General features: G+C 45.6%; 1 protein-coding gene across 1 annotated transcript in view; it reads left to right on the forward strand.

Annotated features, from left to right (window-relative positions):
- Positions 1–27,640, forward strand: part of ncoa6 (nuclear receptor coactivator 6) — a 30,686-nt gene continuing 3,046 nt past the window's right edge. The window contains exons 1-21 of the mRNA XM_084070251.1: positions 1–80; positions 2,570–2,945; positions 4,126–4,281; positions 5,593–5,721; positions 5,911–6,036; positions 6,733–6,977; positions 8,004–8,184; positions 8,589–8,869; positions 10,198–10,429; positions 11,024–11,167; positions 11,787–12,502; positions 14,203–14,517; positions 15,629–15,927; positions 16,520–16,638; positions 17,173–17,645; positions 18,582–18,836; positions 19,593–22,692; positions 23,634–23,684; positions 23,825–23,855; positions 25,848–25,889; positions 26,189–26,322. Coding sequence (XP_083926377.1) covers positions 2,618–2,945; positions 4,126–4,281; positions 5,593–5,721; positions 5,911–6,036; positions 6,733–6,977; positions 8,004–8,184; positions 8,589–8,869; positions 10,198–10,429; positions 11,024–11,167; positions 11,787–12,502; positions 14,203–14,517; positions 15,629–15,927; positions 16,520–16,638; positions 17,173–17,645; positions 18,582–18,836; positions 19,593–22,692; positions 23,634–23,684; positions 23,825–23,855; positions 25,848–25,889; positions 26,189–26,322 — 7,357 coding nt within the window. The 5' untranslated portion in view covers positions 1–80; positions 2,570–2,617. The remainder of the gene's footprint in view (positions 81–2,569; positions 2,946–4,125; positions 4,282–5,592; positions 5,722–5,910; positions 6,037–6,732; positions 6,978–8,003; positions 8,185–8,588; positions 8,870–10,197; positions 10,430–11,023; positions 11,168–11,786; positions 12,503–14,202; positions 14,518–15,628; positions 15,928–16,519; positions 16,639–17,172; positions 17,646–18,581; positions 18,837–19,592; positions 22,693–23,633; positions 23,685–23,824; positions 23,856–25,847; positions 25,890–26,188; positions 26,323–27,640) is intronic.

Consider the following 27,640-nt stretch of genomic DNA (forward strand, 5'->3'; position numbering starts at 1 on the left):
GTTTAGTTAGCTAACCCAGCTAGCTCTCTGATGATGTCGACTGTTGTCACTTAATATCTGCAGAAAGACGAACATGTTAGGTAATTAAACCACCTGTTTATTTTAACCTCTGTGCTAATTTCTTGTCAAATATATAAACTAGCATGCTTGAAAACCATTGCAAGACAACAAAATATGTTTCATAAACAAGCGCTGTAAATGTCCATTTGCGTTTATTATTATTATGACGTGCTAACGGAATTAGCCAGGCAGCTAACGCCTCGAAACCGACATTAACCTTTATTTGCACAGTGCTGTGTCCGTTATAAATCATTTTTATTTGACACATTCCAGCGTTGTTACATACGTTATTACTCAAACTTGGTGTAATAAGGTTAACCTTTATATCTACGTTGTTGTGTATCTACGTGTTTTTTTATTTCGTTTTTTCTTTTTTACCGATGCTAACATTGAAGCCAACGGGCCTGTGTTTGTTAAGGGGCCGATGATGCGTTAGCTGAGGAAGCTAGCGTAAGTCAATGCAAACTGAAGCTAACTAGCGACTAGTAGCCTCGTCTTCTTCAGTTTAGCTGTGTTTATTAACCCATTATGACCTGGAACGTATGTGTCATTTTAACATTTCTTTGGCTATTCAAAAATGGCAGATATTTTTGAGCTTGTGGATCTATATATAGATACACTGTTAACTAAAATCTTTGCTTCTGGGGTGGTCCCTGGAACAAAATATTTTGAGATGGGGGTCCGTGGCTAAATACATAATAAATAAATACATAATTTTGGGGTCCTTGATATGAAAAAGTTTGAGAACCACTGATATTATAGCAACATACGTCTTTTTTTTTCAGTTTTTTCTTATTACTGTTATTCTTATTCTTATTAGGATTTAGAAGACATTTGTAGAATCCCAGAAGCAAAGATTTGAGTTAAAAATGTTAATATATATATTTATATATCAGACAGGTGAGATGAGGCCGCACACTCCAATGATGAGATGGACAGCAATGAAAATATAAAAGTCCATCTCATCATTGGAGTGTGCGGCCTCATCTCACCTGTCTGATACATTACCTGCTTACCCGGGCCAGCACCTCCTCCATTCCAGAAGTGCATAGGAATTGCTCATTTGTATATATATTTATATATATATATATATATTCTAAGAATTGCACACGATTTTTCAAAAGAAAACAGCAGATCTCCAAGCTGGGACTCCCAGAAGCGTGTGTGTGTGTGTGTGTGTGTGTGTGTGTGTGTGTGTGTGTGTGTGTGTGTGTGTGTGTGTGTGTGTGTGTGTGTGTGTGTGTGTGTGTGTGAGAAAATGTGCACACATTTTCACGATTTCTTTCCTCAGCAATAGCAGATCTACAAGCTCATGAGCTTGTATATCTGCTATTTTTGAATAGCCAAAGTATAAAAGAATTGTTTTAAGCACCATGTTTGCATTGAAGAAGGTGAACAGCATAGACAGAGAGAAAAATAAGAAACAGAAAAAAGAAAAGAAAAAACTATCCATCGCACTTGACATTTAAAAATACATTTTCCTTTTTTTCTCCTCTTTCCTTTTTTTGGCCTCATCTTAAAATTAAATAATTTATACTCCTTCACGCAAGGTTGTCGCTTCCCAAAAATAACTTGTCTAAAATCAATTAATAGTAAATCAATTTACAGTGGTTAATTCATTGCCTGATCATTGCCTGATCAGTGATGCAATTGAGTCATTATTATAATAATAATCACTGTTGCAGCTACTGTAAATTGAGCTGTAAACCTAAACATGTTGAGGGATAGTAAAGTTATTCTTGCGACTCTGGTGTTGTGTGTGTGTTCTATGAATCATCTTGATTTCTTTTTTAAGTAGAATCTGCAGAAATGTCATTTTTCTTTTTGTTTTGGTTGGTGTGAATCCGAATCCTGGCTTAAGCAAAGGATCACTGGTCCTCTTGAGTAATCGATTAGCTGACCTTCAATTTGGAAAACCTCAGGTCACACTTGAACCCTAGCGTCCTCTATTTTGGGACGAACATTCGGTGTGAGCCAGTGGATAGGCTATTATCGCTGAAGAGATTTGATGTGTAGAGGGAGAAAAAAAGGACCAGACCTAGTATAAGAGCCCTGGGTGGCCCCAGTCAACATACACAGCGTAAGGGGGTTTAAGTGGTTAATAAGTGGCAAACCCTGCGTCTCTAGGCTTTTAAAATTATATTAACCCATTGAAACCGGGAACGCACCTGTGTAACCACTTCAACCATTATTTTATACTTTGGCTATTCAAAAATAGCAGATATACAAGCTCATAGCGTGGCACCAAAAAAAATGTTGTTGTTTTTTGCAAATCTGTGTGTGTGTGTATATATATATATATATATATATATATATATATATATATATATATATATATATATATATATACTGTATATTATTATTATTTTTGAAAAATCTTGGGGGAAAAAAGTTATTTTTTTTTCAAAAAACTTAGGATTTATTAAACACTTTTAAGCATCGGCTCAGGTCTTAATGGGTTGACTGTTTGCGTCTATTTCACTACAGTTGTATTTCTGTGTATTTGCAGCATAAACAGTCGAGATCTTCGGCCAGGCCACTCCTAGCGAGAAGGAGGATGGCACATCTACATACTCCACCTCCACCGTCCCAGGGGGCAGACTTCCTGGAAGGCGACGACGATAACGACTCCGACAGGGACTCGGGGGTCGGAGACGAGGCGGGAGAGGATGCCGAGGGTTGTTGTTACCATGGGAGCGGAGCAGCCGCCGCCTGCCACGACGACGAGGAGGAGGAGAAGCTTTGTGAGGAAGACGGAGGAGAAGAAGCGGGAAACGGGGACGATTTTACCATCTTTGTTTCGTTCCAAGGAAACATGGAGGATGAAGACTTTCCAGAGAAGCTCAATGCGATCCTGAGTGGCATACCAAGCGTGCTTGATTTGGGTTAGTATTGTTGAACGCAAGGCACCTTTTTTGAAAAGGGCTTTCTGATGACGCCTTCCTCTAAACCAGTGGCTCTGAAACGTTTTCGTGCCAAGGACCCCCCAAATTGACATGTATGTGGCCGCGGACCCCTACCTGAAAATATGTTGTGCCAGGGACCCTCAGAAGCAAAGATTTGTGTTAAAAAATTTTTCGCCTTTTTAAAAAACAAGATTTCAAGATTTGCACACTTTTTCAAGATTTTTCAACAATAGCAGATCTACAAGCTATGAGCTTGTAGATCTGTTTATAAACACACACGACAGATAGAGAAGCACTGAAACAGTTACATTTTCTCTCTACGTCGCCATTTTCTTCTTCTCCGCCTCGCAAATAGGCTGTAAACGTCATATGGCTGTAGACTTATTTCCGCCCCACTTCCGTTGGGCAGAAATAATATGCTTAGCTTAGGATCGGATTTCAGATCGTTGGTATACACAACGACGATAACTGTTCGTCGTCCAGAGTAAAGAAATATACAACCGGGGCTCTCCTTTCGTTTTTTATACCGTGTGAAAAAACGTGTTTTGCCCTATTTTGGCCTAAAAATCACATTTTTCAAGCTTAAACCGGAAACGGGAGTGGAAAGCGAAACTGATATCGGAATGTATAGAAAACAGCGCGATGGTCTATTAAACCACAATTAAACAATTGAACGCAGATCTGCATTCTGGCCCCCTCTGGCAGCCCACGGTTTTATTTAATAGAACGCAGATCTGCGTTCTCAACACCTCGCGTTGAGAGCTTGTGGATCAGCTATTTTCAAGTATAGTATTTTATAGTATGGTTTGTTGATTACTTTTGTGACAATAATGATCTTTTTTCATTTCCTTTTTTATTTATTTTTTTGTATTAAAAAATCCCTAAATTGCCACTTTACTGTCATCTGGGGATGCCCCCAAAATCATGTGGTTAAACCACAGGTTGAGAACCGTTGCTCTAAAAACGGCAAAAATAGCAGATCTACAAGCTCAAAACGTGTCGCTTTGTGCCGTGTTTCAAACTTGTGGCTCTGTTACTTTAAATGCTTTTGTGTGACGCCGTAGTATATGAAACAAAAAGTTTAAAATACGGAGATAGGAGGTTTCTGCCCGACAGCAACGATATCATCCACAATATCCTTTTTTTTTCTTTTTTCCAGGTTCAGAGAGGCTGCAGCCGCAGCATGTGGAGCCATGGAACAGCGTGCGGGTCACCTTCAACATTCCCAGGGATGCTGCAGAGCGTCTCAGACAGCTGGCTCAGAACAACCAGCAGCAGCTCAGAGACCTGGGCATCCTCTCTGTGCAAATAGAAGGTACCGTACGTCCTCCTGGCCTGGCCTCAGTGGAACTCACACACCCTTGTCCTTTTTCATGAAATGGTGTACACAGTATCGACACTGATGCTGCGTTCATACATAGCGGTGACAAAGTGACAGGCCTACAAGTCCCATTGAGACCTGAAGCCAATTCTACGTGTCTCCTAAATCTCAACAGTATTCTGAAAAACGTATGTTTCCATATCAGTGGTGCTCAATCTTTTTCATGTCAAGGACCCCCAAGATTATATGTATTTGGCCACAGACCGCCATCAAAATATTTTGTTCCAGGGACCCCCCAGAAGCAAAGATTTGAGTTAAAAATGTTCGCTTTAAAAATATATATATTCAAAGACTTGCACACATTTTCACGATTTTTCAAAAATAGCAGATCTACAAGCTCATAGCGCGGCACCGAGTGCCGCGCTATGAGCTTGTAGATCTGCTATTTTTGAATAGCCCAAAGTGTAAAATAATGCTTTTTAGCTCAAATCTAAAAATGACACAGTTCCAGGTCTTAATGGATTAAAGTTCTCAGTCGCCTCGACTGATTTCAGTCATGTGGATTCCATAGAAGCCAGCATGTCTTCTATGGAAGCATGTTGCACAGAGAAAGTAGCCTATCTGCAAGCTTGACACATTGAGAGCTTGTAGTAAGTCTCGCCTGGCATGGCCAGACTAATATGACTGAGTAGATATTAGTCTGGAATCTCTGTGTGGAACCTGCATTTCCAATGGGCGAATAAAAGAAATGCCTCTGGTGATAGACCCGCTCCATATTTGCATACTGGGCCCTGATTGGTCCCTCACTACTTGGGAGGGAGTGAAATCTATTCACAACTGAGCAGTGCCAGACCAAATCTGCGAGGGCAAATTAGTTTTTGCAATGGCAGATTCGTCTGGTTTCCAGGCTGTAGATAGGCTACTTTCGGTTTATATTTGAAGATAATAGCATTTGAAGTAGGCAAACTATCAATATGTGCAGAAGCATCTTCCATAAAACCCTAATCGTCTGGGATATTTCATAAAAAAATATCATGTTTTCAGCGATTACGCTAGAGGGCACTCTTCGGCAACCTATGAATGATCCCTTGACTGCGAGAGAATGAGAGAAGCAGAACAGACGTCATCCCCCCCAAAAAACTCTGTTGACTCCCATGTTATGAGATTTAGAAAAACACATCTAGCTCGGATTTCAACAGAACGGGGCGATCGTGGTTAAAATGTTTTTGTTCCGGTGAAAAGAAGAGACACCCCCCCCCCCCCCCTATATTAACATTTGACGTTATGACTGTTTGCTGTGCACAGGCGAAGGGGCCATTAATGTGGTGGCCATGATGGGACAGAACCGTGGCCAGGAGGTCCGGGTGAATGGACCAATTGGAGCACCTGGCCAGATGAGGATGGACGTGGGCTTTCCAGGTCAGCCTGGTCCAGGTAATTCTACTTGTAATGGTGTGCTGATTGGGGCATATACTTGGGAGTATTTTTTTCCTAAACTAAAGGGTCTATGGCTGAATATATTTTGATGGAGAAAATAATCCCCAGTGTAATGGATAAGAATCTTTCGATTTCATATTTGATTGTTTACGTAAATCGATGAACAATCCTCCCATTTTCTGCCAGGAGGGATGAGGATGGCCGTCCCGTCGATGGTTCCCCCTGGTCCCAGCATGGCAGGTCAGGCTGGCATGATCCCCGGCGGCAGTGGCCAAATGCACCCCCGAGTTCAAAGACCAGTGTCACAGACAGGTTTGAGAGCTTTTCCCTTGTCAAGTCAATTTCAACTACCACCCATTAAGACCTGAGGCCGATTCTACAAAATGTCTTCTAAATCCTGAAAAAAAAAGTGTTTTTTGAAAAAACGTATGTTATATTTCAGTGGTTCTCAATCTTTTTCATGTCAAGGACCCCAAAATTATATGTATTTGGCCCCGGACCCCAAAACGTTTTGTTCCAGGGACCCCCAGAAGCAAAGATTTGAGTTAAAAGTGTTCGCTTTAAAATAGATTTTCACACATTTTCACGATTTTTCAAAAATAGCAGATCTACAAGCTCGTAGCGCGGCACTCGGTTCCGTGCTATGAGCTTGTGTATCTGCTATTTTTGAAAAATCGTGAAAATGTGTGAAATAAGTGTAATGTGTGAAATAATGCTTTTTTGCTCAAATCAAAAAGTGACACAGATGCGTTCCAGGTCTTAAAGGGTTAAAACAAAAATGGAATCACGTAGATCTACGCGACTGGCGGTCAGCGGTTTGGATCTGAACGGACGTAGATCTACGTCGTTGGCAGGGAATGTGTTAATGAGTTAATTGATGAGCCATGTGCAGTAATTTAGGAAATTTGAGATGCATTCTAGAATCGAGTCTAATAATGAGGCAAGTGAAGATTCATACACCTCTTCTGCGACGCCTAATAACAAAAGTGTTTTCACTCTCCTTCTAAGATGTGATGGACCCTATGATGTCGGGTATGTCGGTGCAACAGCAGCAGCAACTCCAGCACCAACAACAACAACAACAGCAGCAGCAACAACAGGCTGTCCCGCACGGAGCAGGAGGGCCCATCATGCCCCCGCAGGCAGCAGCCCATCACATGCAGGCCCTGCAGGCCGGGAGACCACTCAACCCAGCTGCCCTGCAGCAACTTCAACAACAACAACACCAACAACAACAACAGCAACAACAACAGGCATGGATTCAAGTTCTCACTCAGCACCACTGATTTCTGTCATTTGGATTCCAATAGGCTCTATGCACAGAAGCCATTTTGGAGAAAAGTTGGGCCTCTTCTTACTTCCTTCACAGGTGTTACCAATGATACTAATGAAGGCTCTGTTCCATTCTGGTCAAACAGAGTCAGGGTGCTGATATTGTGCATGTTGGCTCACTGGAAATACTAGTGGGTTTCAAAGTCTGGTCCCGGGACCCTCATGGTTCCTTGAGAGGGTGTAACTCTGAGAGTGTACAAATGGAACCAAATGGACCCTCCCGGGTCCATTTGGTTCCATTTGTACACTCTCAGAGTTATGGGGGTCGTTGAAATTAAAAAGTTTGAGAACCACTGTGCTACACTAAATGGAACAGAGCCTTCATTAGTGTCATTGATAACACCTGTGAAGGAAGCGAGGAAGGGACCCAATTTCTGTCCAATTGGCTGCTGTGCATAGAGCCAAGCATGTTGCGCAGCGAAAATAGACGATCTACAAGTTTGAGCGTGTAGATAGGCAATTATTATTTATATATTTTAAATATTAGAGTATTTGAAGTAGGGATGGGACAATGAAAATGAAAATTACATGTCACGATTATTGTGGCAAAAATAATTGCGATTAGCGGTATTATCGCGATAATCGAAATATGCTTAAAACTTAAAATGACTTTTTTTGTTAACCACTTGAACCCCCAGCATCCCTATTCTGGGGGGAACGTTCGCCTTAAATAGCCGATCTACAAGCTCACAACGTTGTGAGCTTGTAGATTCCAGCTATGTTTGGAAGTTGCACTGAATTTGCAACTCAACAAAAGCGAATTCATCCTAGCGTATGATGGAGGACAATTTCACGATAACTTGACACATTCCCTGCCACTGACGGAAATGTTCAGATATATATTTTTTTCCCAGAAATCGCATTATAGGACTTGACGATATAATATATAGAATATTGTTTTCTGTCGTGAGATTTTAGAATTTTCTTCTTTAACCCATCATGAACAGGCTCAGCAGCAGCAGGCCCAGCTCTCCCAGCAGCTCGGACCCAGACCCCCGGGGTTCAACCCCTCTGGCCAGATGGCCGTACCTCCCGGCTGGAACCAGCTGCCCTCCGGCGTGCTCCAGCCGCCGCAGGCCGCACAGGGAGGACCCGGAGCCTGGCGTAAGCCCCCGCCCCAAGGCGTCGGTAGGCCTGTCACAATTATTACATAATCGTCTAATCGCTATTTCAGCTTTTTTTTTTCAGAAGCCGCGGATGTAAACAAAAGGTGTCCGGTGGGTGGGGAAGGGTGTCGTCTATCCACTGGAACAAAAGCTTTTTTACCGCGACCGCGATTTTGTTGCTATCGCCTGTTGAAAATGGCTCGTTTTCATCACACCTAAAAAAGAATCCGAGCTAGGAGTGTTTTTCTACAAATAATTTCAATAATTTCTTTGTATGTTTCAGTTATCTCTGCAATTTTTTTTATTACGAAGCCTAAAAAGGCTTCATTATGTTCCAAAAGTTCAATGGCAAACACACAATTGAATTGTTAATCGCAATTATTTGAGTGACAATTAATCGTCAACTTAAATTTGTAATCGTGACAGCCCTAGGCGTCGGACCCATGGGTCAGCAGCGCCCGCCTTCCCTCGCCACGGTTCAGACTCCCAACCACCCTCCGCCGCCGTACCCGTTCGGCAGCCAGCAAGCCGGACAGGTTTTCAACGCCATGGGACCGGGACAATTGCAGCAACAGCAGCAGCAGGCCGGGATCATGGGACAGTTCGCGGCCCCCCAGCCTATTAAGGGCCTACAGGCCGGGCCTGGTGGCGTAATAGCAGGACCGCCCAGGCCCCCTCCGCCCCTCCCACCCACCTCCGGACAGCAGGTACAATAGAAATTCTAGAATGCCAATCTGTTCAAAGTAGGAATGTACCGATATGGAAATTCTTGGCCGATATTTGTTTATTTAGTTTTTGGTGTTATTATTTCCCCCTTTTGTGCCAGTGAAACAAATACAACTTCATTATAAGAAATAACTGTTCAGAATCTGCAGAAACGCAACATAATTGCCTCCTAACTCTTGTAACTTTAACCAGCGAGGGAAAAAAAACGATAGTGGCAAATATCGCCCTATACCGATATGTGGCCGATATATCGGTGCATCCCTAGTTCAAAGTCATTTCTGTTGTATCTTAATTGTATGTGAACCATTGAGTGTTCAACTTCACAGCAGGGGTCTTTTCACAGCTCCTGTTGCTGTCATTAGGATCTAGTCAACAGCCGTTCCAAAGGTCTATTTCTACTACACTTATTCTCTTTTGGCTGATCCAGCAATACCATCGATTGTGTCCGTAAACGTAACAAGCCTGTACGTCTTAGTATATATACCATACATGGGCGCTCTCAACTCTTTGACTGCCAGAAATAAAATTTGCCAAGCCACTGCCAGCCATTTTTAAGTGTTTTTACTAACCTTTGAAAAATCATAGAATATTTATCTCCAGTACAATCGATCCCCCAATCGCTTTAAAGAGAGCAGCCGTTTCCTGAGATGGGGGCGTGGCCAAAGTTGGACTCTTTGGCGATTGGTTCATTCTGGAATATCCCGATCGCCGCGATCATTCGTTCCATAGCTGTGGACAGTTGAATGTAGGTTGTTTTTGCCAAAAAGCAACAGAAACCGAGAAAAGGCAATTATTCTAAAGCAGAGTAAGTGAACGGGCTGTTTTTTTGCAGTCACGTGATTTGCTGCTGCTTTGCTTCTCTGGAAGTCAAATGGTGACCCTGCGCCTTAGCAAAATATGACGAGAAATCTCGTCATTGGCAGTCAAAGAGTTAACTTAACCAGTCAGCATTATTGTTCTGTCACTTAGCAGCAAACACCATTTAGGATAACATCTGTGTATTAGAAGGGTTAGACATTGGTGCTCTGGGTGTGTGCTTTTGCCCTGCTGGGGGGGCTCGAGGGTCGTGGGGCCCAGGCCCGTATAGCCCCAGGCCTCCTGGCCTGGGGCTATATGCTGTAATGCTGTTTTTAATGCTTGAATCTTCTTCAATAAATTATGCACTTCACCCTGAGTATAAAAATTAACATGAAAACGTTTGAGCACCACTGATATAGAAACATACGTTTTTCAGAAAACTGTTGGGATTTAGAAGACATTTGTAGTATCGGCTTCATGTCTTAATAGGTTAATATTTTCCATAACGCAGGGCAACCTTACCGCCAAATCCCCTGGGTCGTCCTCGTCTCCTTTCCAGCAGGGTTCTCCAGGAACTCCCCCCATGATGGCTCAGCGCCCCACCACCCCACAGAATTTCCCCCAGGGGGTGGGCTCCCCGGGGAGAGCGGTCCTGGGACCACAGGGCACCATGGGACTGCCAGGACAGCCGGGGTTCATGGGCATGCCTCAGCATGGACAACCAGGGGCCCAAGTGCATCCAGGTAGGGCTGCGACTATCCATTATGTTTAGCCATAATTCTATCTATCGATTACTTATTCAAATAATCGAGAAGCATTTAAAAATATATATATATATATTTTGTTGTCGGGCAGAAACCTCTCGTCCCCATATTTTTACTTTTTGTGTTTTTCGTAAATGAATGCCATACTTGATCATACTACATTGTCACACACGATCATCAAAAGTGGCAGATCCACAAGCTTGTAGATCTGCTACTTTTGCTATTTTTTTATTTGAATCTTGAAAAGTAACAGTTTTGGACGTAAGCCCTATTTTATACTTTGTTGTACAATGCTATCACACTTCGCATGGCGGACGTGTTTTGAGCTTGTAGATTTGCTATTTGCTATATATTTATTAATGATTATTTGATTAAAATCAAATATTTTTCATAACTGAATTAAATCGATTGGTTGAATTAACCCTTGGCAGGTAATTTTTTTTTTTTTTACGGCATGGCTTTGTGGATCCACAAGATTCCATTTCTTTTATCTAAGCTCTAAGGCAGCTGCTATGGATTATTTCCAAAAAATAAATCTGGCTATGTGTGCGATGTCTAATTGTTTATTGCTAGGCATGGCTAAGCGTCCAATGGGCTTTCCAAACATGCCAGGAAACCAGAACTTTGTCCAGGGTCAGGTGACTGCCAGTGGACCAGGAACATCTGTCGGAGCCAATCAGCAGCTGCAGAGCAGCCAGGCTATTATGACTCACGCAGGTAGGAGTCACTTGAAAATGTAGAATCAATAAACGGCATTTAGGCATTTATCAGACGCTCTTAACCCATTGAGACCTGGAACTGTGTCATTTTTAGATTTGAGCTAAAAAAGCATTATTTTACACTTTGGGCTATTCAAAAATAGCAGATATACAAGCTCATAGCGCGGCACCGAGTGCCGCGCTACGAGCTTGTAGATCTGCTATTTTTGAAAAATCGTGAAAATGTGTGCAAATCTTTGAATATATATATTTTTAAAGCGAACATTTTAAACTCAAATCTCTACTTCTGGGGGTTCCTGGAACAAAATATTTTGATGGGGGTCCGCGGCCAAATACATATCATTTTGGGGGTCCTTGACATGAAAAAGATTGAGCGCCACTGATGTAGAAACATACGTTTTTCAGAAAACTGTTGAGATTTAGGAGACATGTAGAAGCGGCTTCAGGTCTCAATGGGTTAATTACACAATGTTAACAGTGTAACAAATTCAGCTTCTATGTAATATCTCTATTGTTAGTCGGAATGTAAAATGTGTTGTGTGACAATTTTATTCTGACATGGTTCAGGTTCACTGGTTAAATCCTTTTTTTCCCTCCTCAATTTGTTCTCGAAACAGGAGCCCAGCCGTCGGTCTCCACTCCCAACACACTGCAGGGCCCCCACGTCCAGCCCAACGTCATGGGCGTTCAAAGCATGGCGGGTCAGTCTCCCGGGACGACGGCCGGGCCCAGCAGCATCATGGGCCAGCCCCAGCCCGGCCTCCAGACCCACATGATGGGCCTCCAGCATCAGGCCCAGCCCGTGTCCTCGTCCCCCAGCCAGATGGTTCAAGGCCAGGGCGGCGGTCAAACCGTCCTCTCGCGGCCCCTCAGTCAAGGGCAGAGGGGTGGAATGACCCCACCCAAGCAAATGATGCCTCAACAAGGCCAGGGGGTGATGCATGGGCAGGGTCAGATGGTTGGAGGCCAAGGGCAGCACCAGGCCATGCTCCTGCAACAACAACAACAGCAGCAGAACTCCATGATGGAACAAATGGTTGCCAATCAGATGCAGCAAGGCAACAAGCAGGCGTTTGCGGGTAAGGTTCCAGCCGGGGTAATGCAGGGCCAGATGATGCGGGGCCCCTCTCCGGGGAATATGGTTCAGTTCCAGGGCCAGCAAGTTGGCCAGCAGCAGCAGCAGCAGCAGATGACCCCACAACAGCAGCAACAAATGGCTCAACTCCAGCAACAGCAGTTGCAGCAACAGCAGCAGCACCAGTTACAACAGCAACAACTACAGCAGCAGCAGCAGCAACACCAACAACAGATGGGACAACAGCAGCCCCAGCAGGTTGGTCTTGAGCAGTGTTTCTCAAACTTTTTCATGTCAAGGACCCCCAAAAATCCTATGAATTTGGCCGCGGACCCCCATCTCAAAATATGTTGTTCCAGGGACCCCCAGAAGCAAAGATTTGAGCTACAAATGTTGGCTTTAATAAATATATATTCAAAGGTTTGCATAGATTTAAAAAAAATTGCAGATCTAAAAGCCCATAGCGCGGCACTCGTATCTGATAATTTTGAATAGCCAAGGATAAAAGGTTAAAGTGGTTAAAATGATTGTGATGCTATATTAACACATTTTGCTGGGGACCCCCTGGAACCCCCCCAGGACCCCACTTTGAGAACCAATGGTCTAGGTGCAGAGCATGTGAGCGGAGCGGGTGAAAATGCCGCTCCGCGCTCCAGGGGGCTGAAATGCCGCTCGCTATTCGCTCATGTTAAACCCCCCCGCGCTCCGCTCCCCGTCGCTCCTCGCTCACGTTGATTTGCGCAAATCTCGCTCCACGCTCCGCTCAAACCGGGTCGCTCAACAGTAAAGAAAAGAAAAGAAAAAGAAAGTAGAAATTCTAATGAAATCTCGGCGCGCTGTGCACTGCGGATGTCTGTGTGTCTCTGAGTCCGTGCGACCGGGCATGCTCAAACATTCGGTGCGCGGCCCCCGCGAGGGCGGCCTGGAGCGGGAGGCGGTCCTCGCTCTGAGTAGCGCTCCAACCTTTTTATAACCCGCTCCGCGCTCACGTCAAAATCGCGTCGCTCCGCTCGCGCTCCGCTCCGCTCACATGCTCTGTCTAGGTGTAACGATACAGTAACTGCATCGATGCATCGTTTTTAATTTTCAGCGATCTACTATATCGATATGCAAACGGAAAAATATCGAATCGTTTTGCAATGCAAATAATGGATTTTATCGATACTTAGTACTAAATACACGTTGCATTTAGCAATTTTAAGAAGAAAAAAAGAGAAAGGAGTGGTTTAATTACTTTTCCATTACATATCGCTACACTTGGTTTATCCATAAATGTGTGTAATCTCTGTGTTCATGTCAAGGTGCGGGTTTTGTCCATGTGTTCAAATACAATGTCCATATATAGGCTCTATGCACAGCAGCCATAGTGTGAAGACATTCACAGGTGTTGCCAATGATACTAATGAAGGCTCTGTTCCTTTCTGGTCAAACAGAGTCAGGGTGCTGATATTGTGCATGTTGGCTCATTGGAAACACTCTGCTACACCAGTGGGTCTAAAATGTGGGTCCAGGGACCCTCATGGTTCCTTAAGGGGTTTCCAAATGGCCCCTTACGAGTGTGTAACTCTTGAGAGTGTACAAATGGGTCCATTTGTACACTCTCAAGAGTTATGGGGGTCGTGGAAATAGAAAGATCTGAGAACCACTGTGCTACACTAAATGGAGCAGAGCCTTCATTAGTATCGTTGGTAACACCTGTGAATGTCTTCCCAATATGGCTGCTGTGCATAGAGCCTATTTGCCAGAGAATCACTGTTTACTTACATTTTCCCCTTAAAAAACCTGCACTCTCCACACGTTTCACACAGATCCTTTTTTTTTGCTAAATAGCTACCGCATCGATTTTAAATCATCGTATCGCCATGAATGAACCAATATCGTCCATGTATCGTATCGTCAACCATGTATCGTGACGCGTATCGTATCGCCGTTTAAAATGTATCGTTACACCTCCCTAGGTCGGTCCCATGGGTGGGAACCCCAACCAGGCCATGGGCATGCACGGGCCGCAGATGAGGCTCCCCGCCGGGCACCCTCTGGTCCAACAGCAGCTTCAACAGCAGCAGCTGCAGCAGCAGCAGAAGCAACAGCAGCAGCAACAGGCCCTGCTCCAGCAACAACAACAGCAGCAGCAACAGGCAGCTCAGCAACACCAGCACGCTCTAGGAGACCCCAGCGGTGCGGCGGGGGACATGGGGGTCCAGCAGATACTCCCCCCCGACATGCAGGCCCAACAGCAGCAGGGCATGATGGGGGGCCCGCAGCACATGCAGGTGGGCAGCGGTGTAAAGTAACTAAGTACATTTACTCGAGTGCTGTACTTAAGTACCATTTTGAGGTACTTTACTGGAGCATTTCCGGTTTTCAGTACTTTTACTTCTACTCCACTATATCTCCGAGGCAAATATTGTACTTTTACTCCGCTACGGTTATTTGAAAACTTTAGTTCTAGTTACTTTGCAGATATAAATTATTACATTATAAAACGTACATTAATCACTTAAGCCCTATTTTATACCTAGGCTATTTGAAAATAGCAGATCTACAAGCTCACAACGCGTCGTTGTGAGCTTGTAGATCTGCCATTTTCAAACATTTTAGCACTTTTACTTTTGGTACTTGAAGTACAGTTTGATACCAATACTTTTTTTACTTGTACAATTTTGAATTCCGGACTTTTACTTGTAACGGAGTACTTCTACATTAGCCTGGTTCCAGACCATAGACCCCGCCCCACTCTCTGAGTGAGCTCCTCTTGGTCTGGTGTCATAATGTGAGCCTATGGCTTTTCACGATCGAAGAAAAATCTGTCAAATCAGAGTCAGGGGCGCCGGAACGGAATATGAGGTGGGGGGACACATCCGGGACACATGCACGAAAATTTTGCGGTTATTTCAGGTGGATTTGTTGATTTTTGGGGGGGATAATGCGGTTATTTCGGTTAATTCGGTTCGCCTCGCGCGCGCGGTGGTCGCGAGGTGCGGGGGACTGGACTGATTTTATTATTTATAAAAAATAATTTTAAGAAAACTTTTTTTTTTTTTTTTTTTTTTTTGCTGGACTGAAAAGTGGGGGGACAAAGTGTCCTTTAATTAAACAGGCTCCGGCGCCACTGATCAGAGTCGGAGGTGGGGGTGGTCTAACGACAAGCCAATCAGCGAATATCTGCTAAACTAAGCTGTGCGATGACATCAGATGTAGACGGATCCGTAGATCTCTTGTGATTTTTTTGAATCCCCTCCCCCTAGTAATCGCGGACATTGCAGCCAATTTCAGACTGAAGCTCCACGCAGCTTCAGGCTGATAATCAGGCTACTTCTACATGGCAGTATCGATACTTTTACTTAATTTCATTTGAGTACTTTTTTTTCCACCACATGGCAGGTGGGCAACGGCCACTTCCAGGGTCACGGCGGCATGAACTTCAATCCGCAGTTTGCCGGTCAGATGCCCATGGGCGTGGGGGGACCGTGCGGACAGCAGGCCGGCTTCCCCGTCAACAAGGACGTGACGCTGACCAGCCCGCTGCTGGTCAACCTGCTGCAGAGCGACATCTCGGCCAGCCAGTTCGGCCCCGGGGGAAAGCAAGGGCCGGGCGGTCCCGGCCAGGCCAAACCCAAGAAGAAGAAACCGCCGCGAAAGAAGAAGCCCAAAGTGGAGGAGGGACAAGGACAGGGACTTGGGTACGGATTTTTTTTATTTATGCGTTGTATAGATAGTCAACCCATTGAGACCGGGAACACATCCGTGTGTGTCATTTTTAAGATTTATTTGGGATATTCAAAAATAGCAGATCTACAAGCTCATAGCGCGGCACAGAGTGCTGCGCTATGAGCTTGTAGATCTGCCATTTTTGAAAAAAAATATGAAAATTTTAGCAAATCTTTGAATATGTATATTGCTTTAAAGCAAACAAAATATTTTGAGATGGGGGTCCGTGGCCAAATAGTTATTATTTTGGGGGTCCTTTGACATGAGAAAAGTTGAGAACCACTGATATTATAGCAGCCATAAGTTCTTTCAAAAAACGTTAAGATTTAGAGGACATTTGTAGAAATATATATTCAAAGATTTAGATTTTTCAAAAAAATTGCAAATCTACAAGCTCGTAGCACGGCACTCGGTGCCACGCTACAAGCTTATAGATCTGCTATTTTTGAATAGCCAAAGAAATCTAAAAACACAGATTATTTTCCCGGTCTAAATCGGTTCATTTTATGTCTTGTCATTTTGGTGAGAGAAATTCAATTGTACTTGTGTTATCCCCTTCCACAGGGGTCTGGATGGTGCTTCTGGCCTGGAGGACTCCGAGCTGCCCGGGCTGGGTGGAGAGCAGAGTTTGGGCTTGGATAACTCGGGCCCCAAAATCTCTGATTTCCCCAATAGGCCTGCAGGTGATTTATGGCTTTTAATAAATACATTTCAACAGTTATTTGATGAGGTTGTTGTCATAGTGTGTCATGGATTTTCTAGATGTTTTTTATTCCAGGATATCCCTGAATTCTCCTGAGTTAATGTCTTCTATGAAAGCATGTTGCGCACCAAAAATATTCAATCCACGAGCTTGTAGATGGGCTATTTTCTGTTCTTTTTTTAAATTAAAGATTAGAGCATTTGAAGTCGTCGAACTAGCAATATCTTTAGAAGCATCTTCCATAAGACCCTAATGGTCTTGGATATATCATAAAATCAAAGGTTAAAGTCCCAATCTGTGATTTCTTAACTTGGTTGGCAGTATGTAGAACAGCAGGAACAATATTACTGGAACATCATCATTTTACACATTGTGTTAATTGTCTAGGAAACGGCGCTAGTGTGGGGCTCCTTTCACCAATCGCATAATAGGACTTGCCCATACACATTCTTTTCAGTCGTGAAATGTTATTTAGCTTTAATCCAAGTGAGCATCCGTGGTGCCTTTTTTGTAGGCTTCCCTGGCCAGCCAGGAGACCAGAGAGTTTTGCAGCAGGTACCCATGCAGTTCATGCAGCAGCAGCAACAACAACAGCAGCAGCAGCAGCAACAACAACAACAACAGCAACAACCACAGCAGCAACATCAACAGCACCAACAACAACAACAACAACAAATGCAGCACATCCAGCAGCAGCAGCAGATGCAACAACAGCAAATGCAGCAGCAGCAACAAATGCAGCAGCAAATGCAACAGCAACAATTGCAACAGCAGCAATTGCAACAGCAGCAGTTGCAGCAGCAACAGCAGCAGCAGATGCAACAGATGCAGCAGATGCAGGGGCTCCAGCAGGGTGCTCCAGGGCAGCAGGGGATGACTGGGCCTCAGACCCCAGGCCAGGGTCAGCCTCAGATGCATCCTCACCAGATGCAGCAGCAGCAACAACAGCAAGCTCAGCAGCAACCTCACCTTCAACAGCAACAACAGGTGACATGGATAGAGATACTTACTTACTTAGATAACTTAACTTTATTTATCCCCAGGAAAATGTCAGCCCGTAAAGACTAAGGCTGTCACGATTACAAATTTAAGTTGACGATTAATTGTCACTCCAATTAAAAAGTAATTTAACCCATTAAGACCGGGAACGCATCCGTGTGTCATTTTTAGATCTATTTGGCTATTCAAAAATAGTAGATCTACAAGCTATGAGCTTGTAGATCTGCTATTTTTGAAAAATCTTGACAATTTGTAGCCTGGCTCCACCCCCTGAAATGCCTGCCTCGTATTCAGGGTCTGGTGTCGAAGGCGGGCGTTTCTCAGTTGAAAATCTGTACGACGAATCGGGATCGGGACAGTATGAACCAATCGCCAAAGAGTCCAACTTTGGCCACGTCCCCACCTCAGAAAACGGCTGCACTTCAGACTGAATAATGGAGTGAAACTAAATGAAAATTCAGGCTGTCAGGCTAGACAATTTGTGCAAATCTTTAAATAATACATATATATTTTTAAAGCAAACATTTTAACTAAAATCTTTGCTTCTGGGGATTATACAAATGTCTCCTAAATCCTAAACAGTTTTTTGAAAAAACTTATGTTGCTATAAAAAAATAAAAAAAACGTTTTCATGTCAAGGACCCCCAAAATGATATGTATTTAGCCGCGGACCCCCATCTCCAAATATGTTGTTCCAGGGACCCCCAGAAGCAAAGATTTTAGTTAAAAATGTTCGCTTAAAAAATATATAGCCTATATTCAAAGATTTGCACAAATTGTCACAATAAAAAAAAAATAGCAGATATACAAGCTCATGAGCTTGTAGATCTGCTATTCTTTTGAATAGCCGAAGTATAAAATAATGTTTAAAGTGGTTACACAGATGCGTTCTCGGTCTTAATGGGTTAATAATTAACATTTCAGCAGCAGCAGCAACAGCAGCAGATGCAGATGATGATGCTGAAGATGCAGCAGGAGCAAGCAAAGAACCGCATGCCCATCCCTCCAGGAGGGCAGCTCCCCCCCAGGGGCATGGTCAACCCGGCGGACGGGCAGAGGATGCCACAGGTCTCCCAGCAGGGCAGCATGCCCGTCATGATCAGCCTCCAGGGGCATGGAGGAGTGCCGCCCTCTCCCGACAAAGTCAGAGCCATGCCCCCCCACATGGTCAACCCACAGGTGAGGCAGACGCTCTGAAAGACACAGATGATGATGATGATGGGGGTATAAAACACACAGTACAATAGACAGCTAGTCTTTTGTTCTATTACATTTGACTTCATAAAGTGATGAATAGGGCTGTCACGATGTATGAAATTGTACGTGGCGATTAATTGTCACACAAATAATTGCGATTAACGATTTTAATTGCGTGTTAGCGTTAAACACTGGAGCATATGAATAAATATTACATTTATGTTTGGCCTTTAGACTTTGCACAGGGTGGATATGACAAAACCTAAATATACAAATAAATGACTGGCATATTTGATAACTTTAAACTTAAAAAAAACATTAATAAACTTAAAAAAAACATTAATAGTGGAAATAGACGATTTACAAGCTCACGATGCGATGTGAGCTTGTAAATCGGCTATTTACAATAACTTTAACATCTTTCAACATGGAAACGATTATGACGATTATGCAAAATAATCGTAATAATTGCGATTATCTCAAATAATTGCGATTATATAATTATTATGACCGGCCTAGTGATGACGACAAGTTGTTGCTGTCGGATGGAAACCATGTCCAAAAATGTTACTTACCAGGATGTGGGGAAACGATGTGTCTTACTGTCATAAGATGAAGTGTAAAATAGGTCATTAATTTATGGGGGGGGACATAAGATGAAAACAAGGTTTTTCAGCATGACGGTGACAATATGTTTGTTCTGGTTCTATAATATTCCCCCCCCCCCTCCTTTTCCAGCTCACTGGATCGACACGGAGAATGTCCCATCCTGAGGCAGGTCCGGGATCCCAGGGCGCCGGTCCTGAGGATCCGTCTGGAGGAGCCCACCCCTCCTTGCAGGACAGGCCCGGCGGCCCGGGCTCAGAAATGGCAATGCAGCCCGGTGGCAACGGGGGCCAGCAGCAGATGATGGGGAACCCCAACCAGGGCTCTAATGCACACATGATGAAGCAGGGCCCCGGTCCTTCGCCCAATATATCCCAGCATCCCGGAGCCAGTCCCCAGCAGCAGCAGCTGCCTCCTCAGTCCCAGCAAGGAGGTCCCATGCCCGGCCTGCACTTTCCCAACGTCCCCACCACTTCCCAGAGTTCCAGACCAAAAACCCCCAACCGGGCCAGTCCCAGGCCCTACCACCATCCCCTCACCCCGACCAATCGTCCGCCCAGCACCGAACCCTCAGAGATCAACCTCTCGCCCGAGAGGCTCAACGCCTCCATCGCGGGCTTGTTCCCGCCTAAAATCAACATTCCTCTGCCTCCCAGACAGCCTAACCTTAACAGGGGCTTTGACCAACAGGGTCTCAACCCCACCACTCTGAAAGCCATAGGGCAGGCCCCTCCCAACTTGACTCTCTCGGGCGCAAACAACAACGGCGGCGGCGGCGGTGGAAACGCTAACAACGGTCAGCCTTTCCCCGCCGGCGGCGGAGCGGCGTCTGCGGGCGGCAAACAAGACAAGCAGCCCGGAGCGCAGGGCAAGAGGGCGAGTCCCAGCAATAGTCGGCGATCCAGTCCGGCCTCTAGTCGCAAATCCGCCACCCCGAGTCCAGGGAGGCAGAAGGGGACAAAGCTCGCTCTTGCATGCCCTCCGCACCAGCAGCAGCAGCAGCAGATGGTTAACCCTCAGGGTCAGACCATGATGTTGAGCCCCCCCACTTCGGTGCCCCCCAACCCAGTGTCTATGCCCTCACAAGTTAGCATGGGCATGGAGGCTCAGCAGCAGACCCAGAGTCCCTTCCACGGCATGCAGGGCAACTCCGCCGAGGGTGTCAGGGAAGGGCAAGCGATGATCGCAGCAGAACAGCGGCACGTGCTTCAGCACCAGCCTCAGGGCCAGCCTCAGGCTCTGAGGGAGTTATCGGCCCCTAGAATGAGCAGTCCCCGTGTCCCCGCACCCCAGGAGCTTAAACCCGGAGCGGAGCTGCAGGCCAGTGTAGCGGAGAGACATCCGACCCACCAGACACCACTGAAGGACTCCGTTTCTGAGGCTTTACCGGCAGCGAGGGAGGCCCCGACCTCCCTTAATCAGCTGTTGGATAACGCGGGTAATAATTCCGGCATGTCTATGCGCCCCACACAGACTGTTCCCGCAAGGGATGTTGCGGGCAAGGAGAGCCCTAAGCCTCCAGGAGATCCAGACAGACCGGTCCCCGGTGTCTCTCAGAGCTCAGACACGGTAGCCCCAGTTACCGCCGATGTTCTAAGTGAACAACAAGAAGCTAAGCCCAAGCCCACCGTCCCCGGCCCCACCAGCACTCCAAGCTCACAGCGTACAGGAATCTCAAACTTCAGCCCCAACAACACTAACTTGAACCCCAATACTACAGCGAGCCTTAACCCCAACCCCACCGTCAACCCCACCTATACGAATGTAAATCCAATGACCAGCTCTGCCCTCACACCCAACACTAACGCCACCCTCAGCGCCAGCCCCAACCCGGCCACTTTGAGTCAGCAGCACAATCCTGCACCGACTCTCAGCACCGGTTCGAGCCACAGCTCCGCCGTCGGTTCTAAACCGAGCCCCGGTCCTAAACCCTCGCCTGGCGGCGTTCACTCTGTGCTACAAATCCCCGCCGCCTCGTCCAACAACACCGTCGCCCCCAGTCAGATCACCGTGTTCGTCACCTCCAATCCCATCCCCCAGGCACCACCTCCCCCCCCTCCGGCCATGGTCTCCACCATGGTGGCTGTCCCCCCGAACAAGAACACGAGGCCGCAGGATGTCAGGCAGCAGACCCCTGTCTCTCGCCCACCTCAATTCATCACCACCATTTTCCAGGTACCTGGTGGTGGTGGTGGTGCGGCGCCTGGGGCCCCCGCCGGCGCCATGGTGTCACAGCCGGTCATGGTGGGGCCGCTCCAAGTGTCCGCTTCAAACATCCAGCTCTCATCGGCTCCGGGCGTCTCCGCCCAGCCGCCGGGGGCTAATATGACCAGCACTCAGCCCGCCAGGACAGTCGTCGGGCAGGTCCAAATGGCCGCCGGCATGCCCTCCTCTGCCCCCGCTAGCACTCTCAATGCCCCGCAGCTGCCACATCCAGGGACGCTCAAAACGGACGCAGGTGAGGTAGTATCCGTTCAGAAGGCCAGTCCTCCTCCTCCTCCCGGTCAGCCTCCCGTCTACCCTAGCCCTCCCTCCTCGGCGTCACCTCCCTTCCAGCAGCATCCCCTGGCGTCGCCTCCCCCCTGTTCGAGTCCGGGCGCCACGGCCGCTGTTCGAAAGAACCCCATGTCCCCAGCGTCCGTTGCCCAGGTTAAGAATAATAAGCCGGCTGACTGCCAGCTGAGCCCTGAAGACAGAGGTGGGCAGCCAGGGGGAGGAGGGGCTGTGACTCTCCAGGTCTCCCTTCCTCCTCCTCCTCCTCCTCCTGCCACCCCGATGGCTCAAATGGAGGCATCGGCGCCTCCTCCTCAGACTACTGCTGCTCCGAGTGTCAGCTCTCCTCCTCCGCCTCCTCCTCCTCCTCCATCAGCTCCTGCCCAAGTTCCTGCCTCCGCTGCCCTGGTTGCTGCCCCCGCACCGCCTCCCGTGGTGACCCAAACCCAGGCTGCACCACCGGCCCAGGCTCCTGTCGTCGTTAGCCCTGCTGCCTCCGTTGTCTCCGCTGCTCCTGTTGCTACCTCGCTGTCTGCCCCTGCTCCTGTACACAGTCCCGTCCCCGCGATCGTTGCCGTCCCCGGGCCTAGTTCAGAAGTACCCCACCCAGCCCCAGCTGCTGTTTCCCCTCCCGTCACCAACCCCGATGGAGCCCCGCCAGCTCAGGCTGAGCCTCCGGCGATGGAGCCTTCCAGACAGCCAGTGCTGGCGAAGGCTGAAACCGCTCAGACCAATCCAGGTACAACTGTCCTCTAATTCAAGGGTTCCCAAACTTTCTTTTTAACCCATTAAGACCTGAAGCCGATTCTACAAATGTCTTCTAAATCCCAACAGTATTCTGAAAAACATCTGTTTCTATATCAGTGGTGCTTAAACTTTTTCAAGAATGGTTAAAAATGTTCGCTTTAAACCAGGGGTCTTCAACAGGGGGTCCGGGACCCCTAGGGGGTCCTCAGAGTTACTACAGGGGGTCCGCCAAATCTTTGTGTGATATGATTTTTTTTTTTACATCAACCACTTGAACCCTAGCATCCCTTTTCTGAGGAGAACCTAAGCCAAAAATAGCAGATCTACAAGCTCACAACGCCTCGCGCTGCGAGGCGTTGTGACTCGTGAGCTTGTAGATCGGCTATTTTTGGCAAAGAGAGTGTAGAGGGAAAAAAAGAGCAGCAAAAGTTTATCTGAAACATAATGTTATACAATATAGAGGGGGTCCCTGCTTCATCTCTCTCTCAGCTAGGGGGTCCTTGGCCTGAAAACGTTGAAGACCCCTGCTTTAAACAATATATATTCAAAGATTTGAACACATTTTCACGATTTTTCAAAAATAGCAGATCTACAAGCTCATAGCGCGGCACTCGGTGCCGTGCTATGAGCTTGTATATCTGCTATTTTTGAATAGCCAAAGTGTAAAATAATGCTTTTTAGCTCAAATGAAAAAGTGACACAGATGCGTTCCAGGTCTTAATGGGTTAATTTGGTGACCCCCCCCCCCCCCCCCCCTGGGGGTTGAGAACCACTGTTCTAATGTACCCCTGTGTGACACTGTGACTTTCAACATGGCGTCCCTAACATGTCACGTTGTGTGACGTGTGTGTGTGCTATTTTCCGCCACTAGTCATGCAACTGTACATGGTGATGTTTTCAGATGCTTTCATCCTTTTTATTTTCTAACACCAGTTGAACCAGAAGCCCCCCTGTCAGAGGAGCCTGTTTCCGGTGAGAAGACGAGTGAGTATTGTTGAACTTGTCCTTTTGTTTTCATTTGGTTCCATTTGTACACTCTCATCATCACGGAGGAAACATGTGTTAGGATGTTGTAGAACCTAGCTGTCTGTGGGGCTTACTTTGTCTTTGTTCTTCTTCTGCAGCGGAGGACATGTCAGCCGTTTCAGAGCAGGGGTAAGATTGTTTATTTAACCATGTAGTCCTTTTTTAAATGGGTGTATCGTTAAGGAGCAACTTTGCCAATTTTTATACCAGAAAGCTGTCGTCGTTTTGTGAGCACGTGTGGAACAATCGGCCAGAAAGCTTTGATTTCTGTCTCGAGAGCTGGCCCTCAAAGGTTTTGGAGGAAAAAAACGGTTAATGTACACAGACAGACATTTTTTTTTAGAGTTAACCCATTTAGACGTATCTGTGTCACTTTAGATTTCTTTGGCTATTCAAAAATAGCAGATCTACAAGCTCATAGCTCATAGCTTATCTACAAGCTCTTGTACAAGCTTGTAGACCTACTATTTTTGGGGAAATTTGTGCAAAAACAAATTAAATATTTTGTAGAATCGGAACCTCAGGTTTTAATGGGTTAAAGAGAATTTGCAGTACTGAGTTGAATAGGAAAAGACAAGTCATGGACCTATATGACTGGTTTAAGGCAAAGATTTAAGATAAAAAATAAACATCTAATAGTAGACCTTTTAGGATCCACTTATGAACATCGTGGCTCCCATGTGGATCTCCGACTTCTTGTGGCCTGCCTGTGCCGTCACTTGTCTTATGACGTATGACTCCAAATTTGGGCCTAGTTTCAGATGAACCGAGCCCGTAAAACATGTACTTATTTGGCCTACTGGCAAGAAATGTGGCGCTGATCAGTCCAGCGGTTTATGAGATTAGCTGACACGCACACACCGACCGACTACAGTAGTCTACCAATCACATAGCCAAAAATCCACAGGCACATTACTTCCAAGTGATCCTGTGGTGGGATGGGCTTTTTCCATTCAAACGTGCTAACACATCTGAGAGATAGGTTGGTAAGAAAGTATACATACATACATACATACATACATACAACCCCAGCATATCCCTTTTTGTTTTCAATGGCAGTTTTTCCAGAGCTTTTTGAGGGTGAGTTCTCGAGACACAAAATACATTGGGAAGTTTTATGTCACATCTTTTACATAACCTCACAATTGAACGATAGTATTCAGGATAAAAAACAAAACGTGATCTCGCCCCTTATTTTCTTGCACTGGGCTTTAAAGAGGTGTACCAAAGGGTGGTGAAACTTGTCCGAGTACATTGTTATTGAAAGGACGGATGCTTAGACTTTTCTAACCTTTACTGAAACTCTGGGTGTTCATTTGGTTGGCCATGAGGGTACACGGTGAAAACAATGAGCCACGTTTGCCTCAGCACTTGGTATGTATGCTTGGCATGATGCAACAAATATGAAAACATTTGCAAATGCACAACGGTTGCATGGATAAAACAAATGGTACTTAGGGCTGGGCAATATCTAATAATCTATTTATACCGATATGTTTGATATGGGGGATACTACAGTAGATATCTTCTGGGAGTTTGGATGTCGTGATATCATGATATGCCAGTGGGTTTTAATCGCGTCCATATTTTATGCTTCAATCTTTTTTCAAAAATGGCTCATCTACAAGCTCACAACGTGTCGCATTCCGATAACATTGAGATTGTAGGACTGCTATTTAACCGCTTAAACCCCAGCATCGGTTTTATGGGGAAAGCTTTTGCTGGAAATAGCAGATCGACAAGCTCACAACGCGACGCACTGCGTCGCGTTGTGAGCTTGTCGATCTGCTATTTTTTGCTTTCCCCACAATAACAGTAGTTATTGTAGTACTGAGACCTATGGGGTTTTAAGTGGTTAATTATTATTTTCAAATATAAATATATACACACCCGCAGCCGCACATTATCGAGGTTTTTGGTCAAACATATTGTGATTTTATCCAGTGGTACCCGTACACAGATAAAGCAAAAACCATCTCTCCACAGGCTTTTTGTGTTTTTGGGGCCTTTCCTTATCTTTTATTTTCCTGAGGGATTGTCGTATGTCGGGGGTAAAGGGAAGCCAAAATGTTTTGTTCAGCAGTTTTTTAGTTTACCGCTGTTTTTCCACTTCTATCACAGATGGGCAAAGAAAAGAAAGACGCCCATCAACTTAGTCCCAAGGTATGTATTTAATATGCATTTGGGCGCTGCCAAAGAACACGAGCAGCGACCATGTCGATCCTTTATGTAGTGGTGGGTGCTGTCGGGACGAAGAACACCGGACAGTATCTGTGGTAGAGGAGGAAAAACAGCCCAAGTCCCAAAGCGGTATTCCATCTTTCTCTGAGTAGAAGCAGAGCTACCTGCGTCGTCGCATTCTAAAGTAACGCAACCTTTTTTTGTACTGTGCCTCCTTCCCCTTCCCCTCTCTCTTGTCTCGTACGGCGTTTTTGTTTTTCTTGGTGTGCTGCTGCTCCCAGGGGTGCTGTGGAGAAGCCCAAGGGGCCGAGCAGGCGGAGCTCCCGGGCAGAGAAGGAAGTCGAGGAGGAGCCGGTCACCGACAGCGGGACGAGGAAGAGATCAGCCAGGCCAGGCGCCAGCATGGCTGCAAAAGGTAACGAGAACGCATACATCTATCTTTTGCCCGTCGGGGGCAGAAACCTTGTATCTCCATTATTCCAAAGTTTTTATGTTTTTTGTTTGTAAAATGAATGCCCTGTTTTGTTGATGAAAGTCCTTGCTTGTCGGCATGAATAGAGCAGGCATGTGGTTGTGTGCGCCCTACCCAGGATTACAGTAGAATAGATAGATACACACATTAGATAAACATTACTAGCCTATTCAGTCCGGGGACGCATCTTTATCATTTTTTTGTATTTCTTTGTCTATTCAAAAATGGCAGATCTACAAGCTCATAGCACGGCACTCGGTGCAGCGCTGTGAGCTTGTAGATCTGCTATTTTTGAAAAATCTTGATTTGTGCAAATTTTTGTATGTATATATTTTTAAAGCGACTATTTGTAACTCAGATCTTAGCTTCTGGGTGGGGGCGCCCTGGAACAAAATATTTTACAAATGTTCGCTTTAATAATATATTTAAAGATTTGCACAAATTTTCACGATTTTTCAAAAAATAGCCAAAGACATCTAAAATGACACAAGATGCGTTCCCCGGATTGAATGGGCTAGGTGAAGGTAAAAGTTCAACAAAGAAATCTTCATAAAGGGAGGTTTTTAAAAAAAAGGAACCAAATAGATTTTAATATTTCCTTCTCCCCCATTTAATTTGTTCTCTATTTTGTTCCCTTGAGGTGCTTGAAGGTGCTGTGTGCATATTTCCTACTTCTAAATGTTACAACATGTTTAGCACAGTCTGCCACACCATCATTTCACTGCATGCACTTACTATAAACATGTGACAAATAAAATCCTAAATCTGTTTTCATTCGCTATGTCTAATAGGCTCTATTCACAGCAGCCATATTATGAAGAAATTCACAGGTGTTACCAATGATACTAATGAAGGCTCTGTTCCATTCTGGTCAAACAGAGTCAGGGTGCTGATATTGTGCATGTTGGCTCACTGGAAACACTCTGCTACACCAGTGGGTCTAAAGTTGGGGTCCAGGGACCCTCATGGGCTTCCAATTGGCCCCTTACGGGTGTGTAACTCTGAGAGTGTACAAATGGAACCAAATGGACCCGTAAAGGTCCATTTGTGCATAGAGCCATCTGTGCATGGAGCCAATCGTCAGATTGCCCTGAATCTTGCTAAGGATGAACCCTGACCTTGTTAGTGACCCCCATGGCATTTTCTCTATCGCCACTTTCAGGCCAAAATGTCAACTTTGCACTGAAAGTGTCGGAATCTAATTTAGGTTGATTGCAGGATGAAGCCTACTAATTGTGGTGACTGCATGGCCTCTCCTCTA

This window comes from Gymnoscopelus microlampas (assembly GCF_963454915.1).
Source record: "Gymnoscopelus microlampas genome assembly, chromosome: 10".
Taxonomy (NCBI): Eukaryota; Metazoa; Chordata; class Actinopteri; order Myctophiformes; family Myctophidae; genus Gymnoscopelus; species Gymnoscopelus microlampas.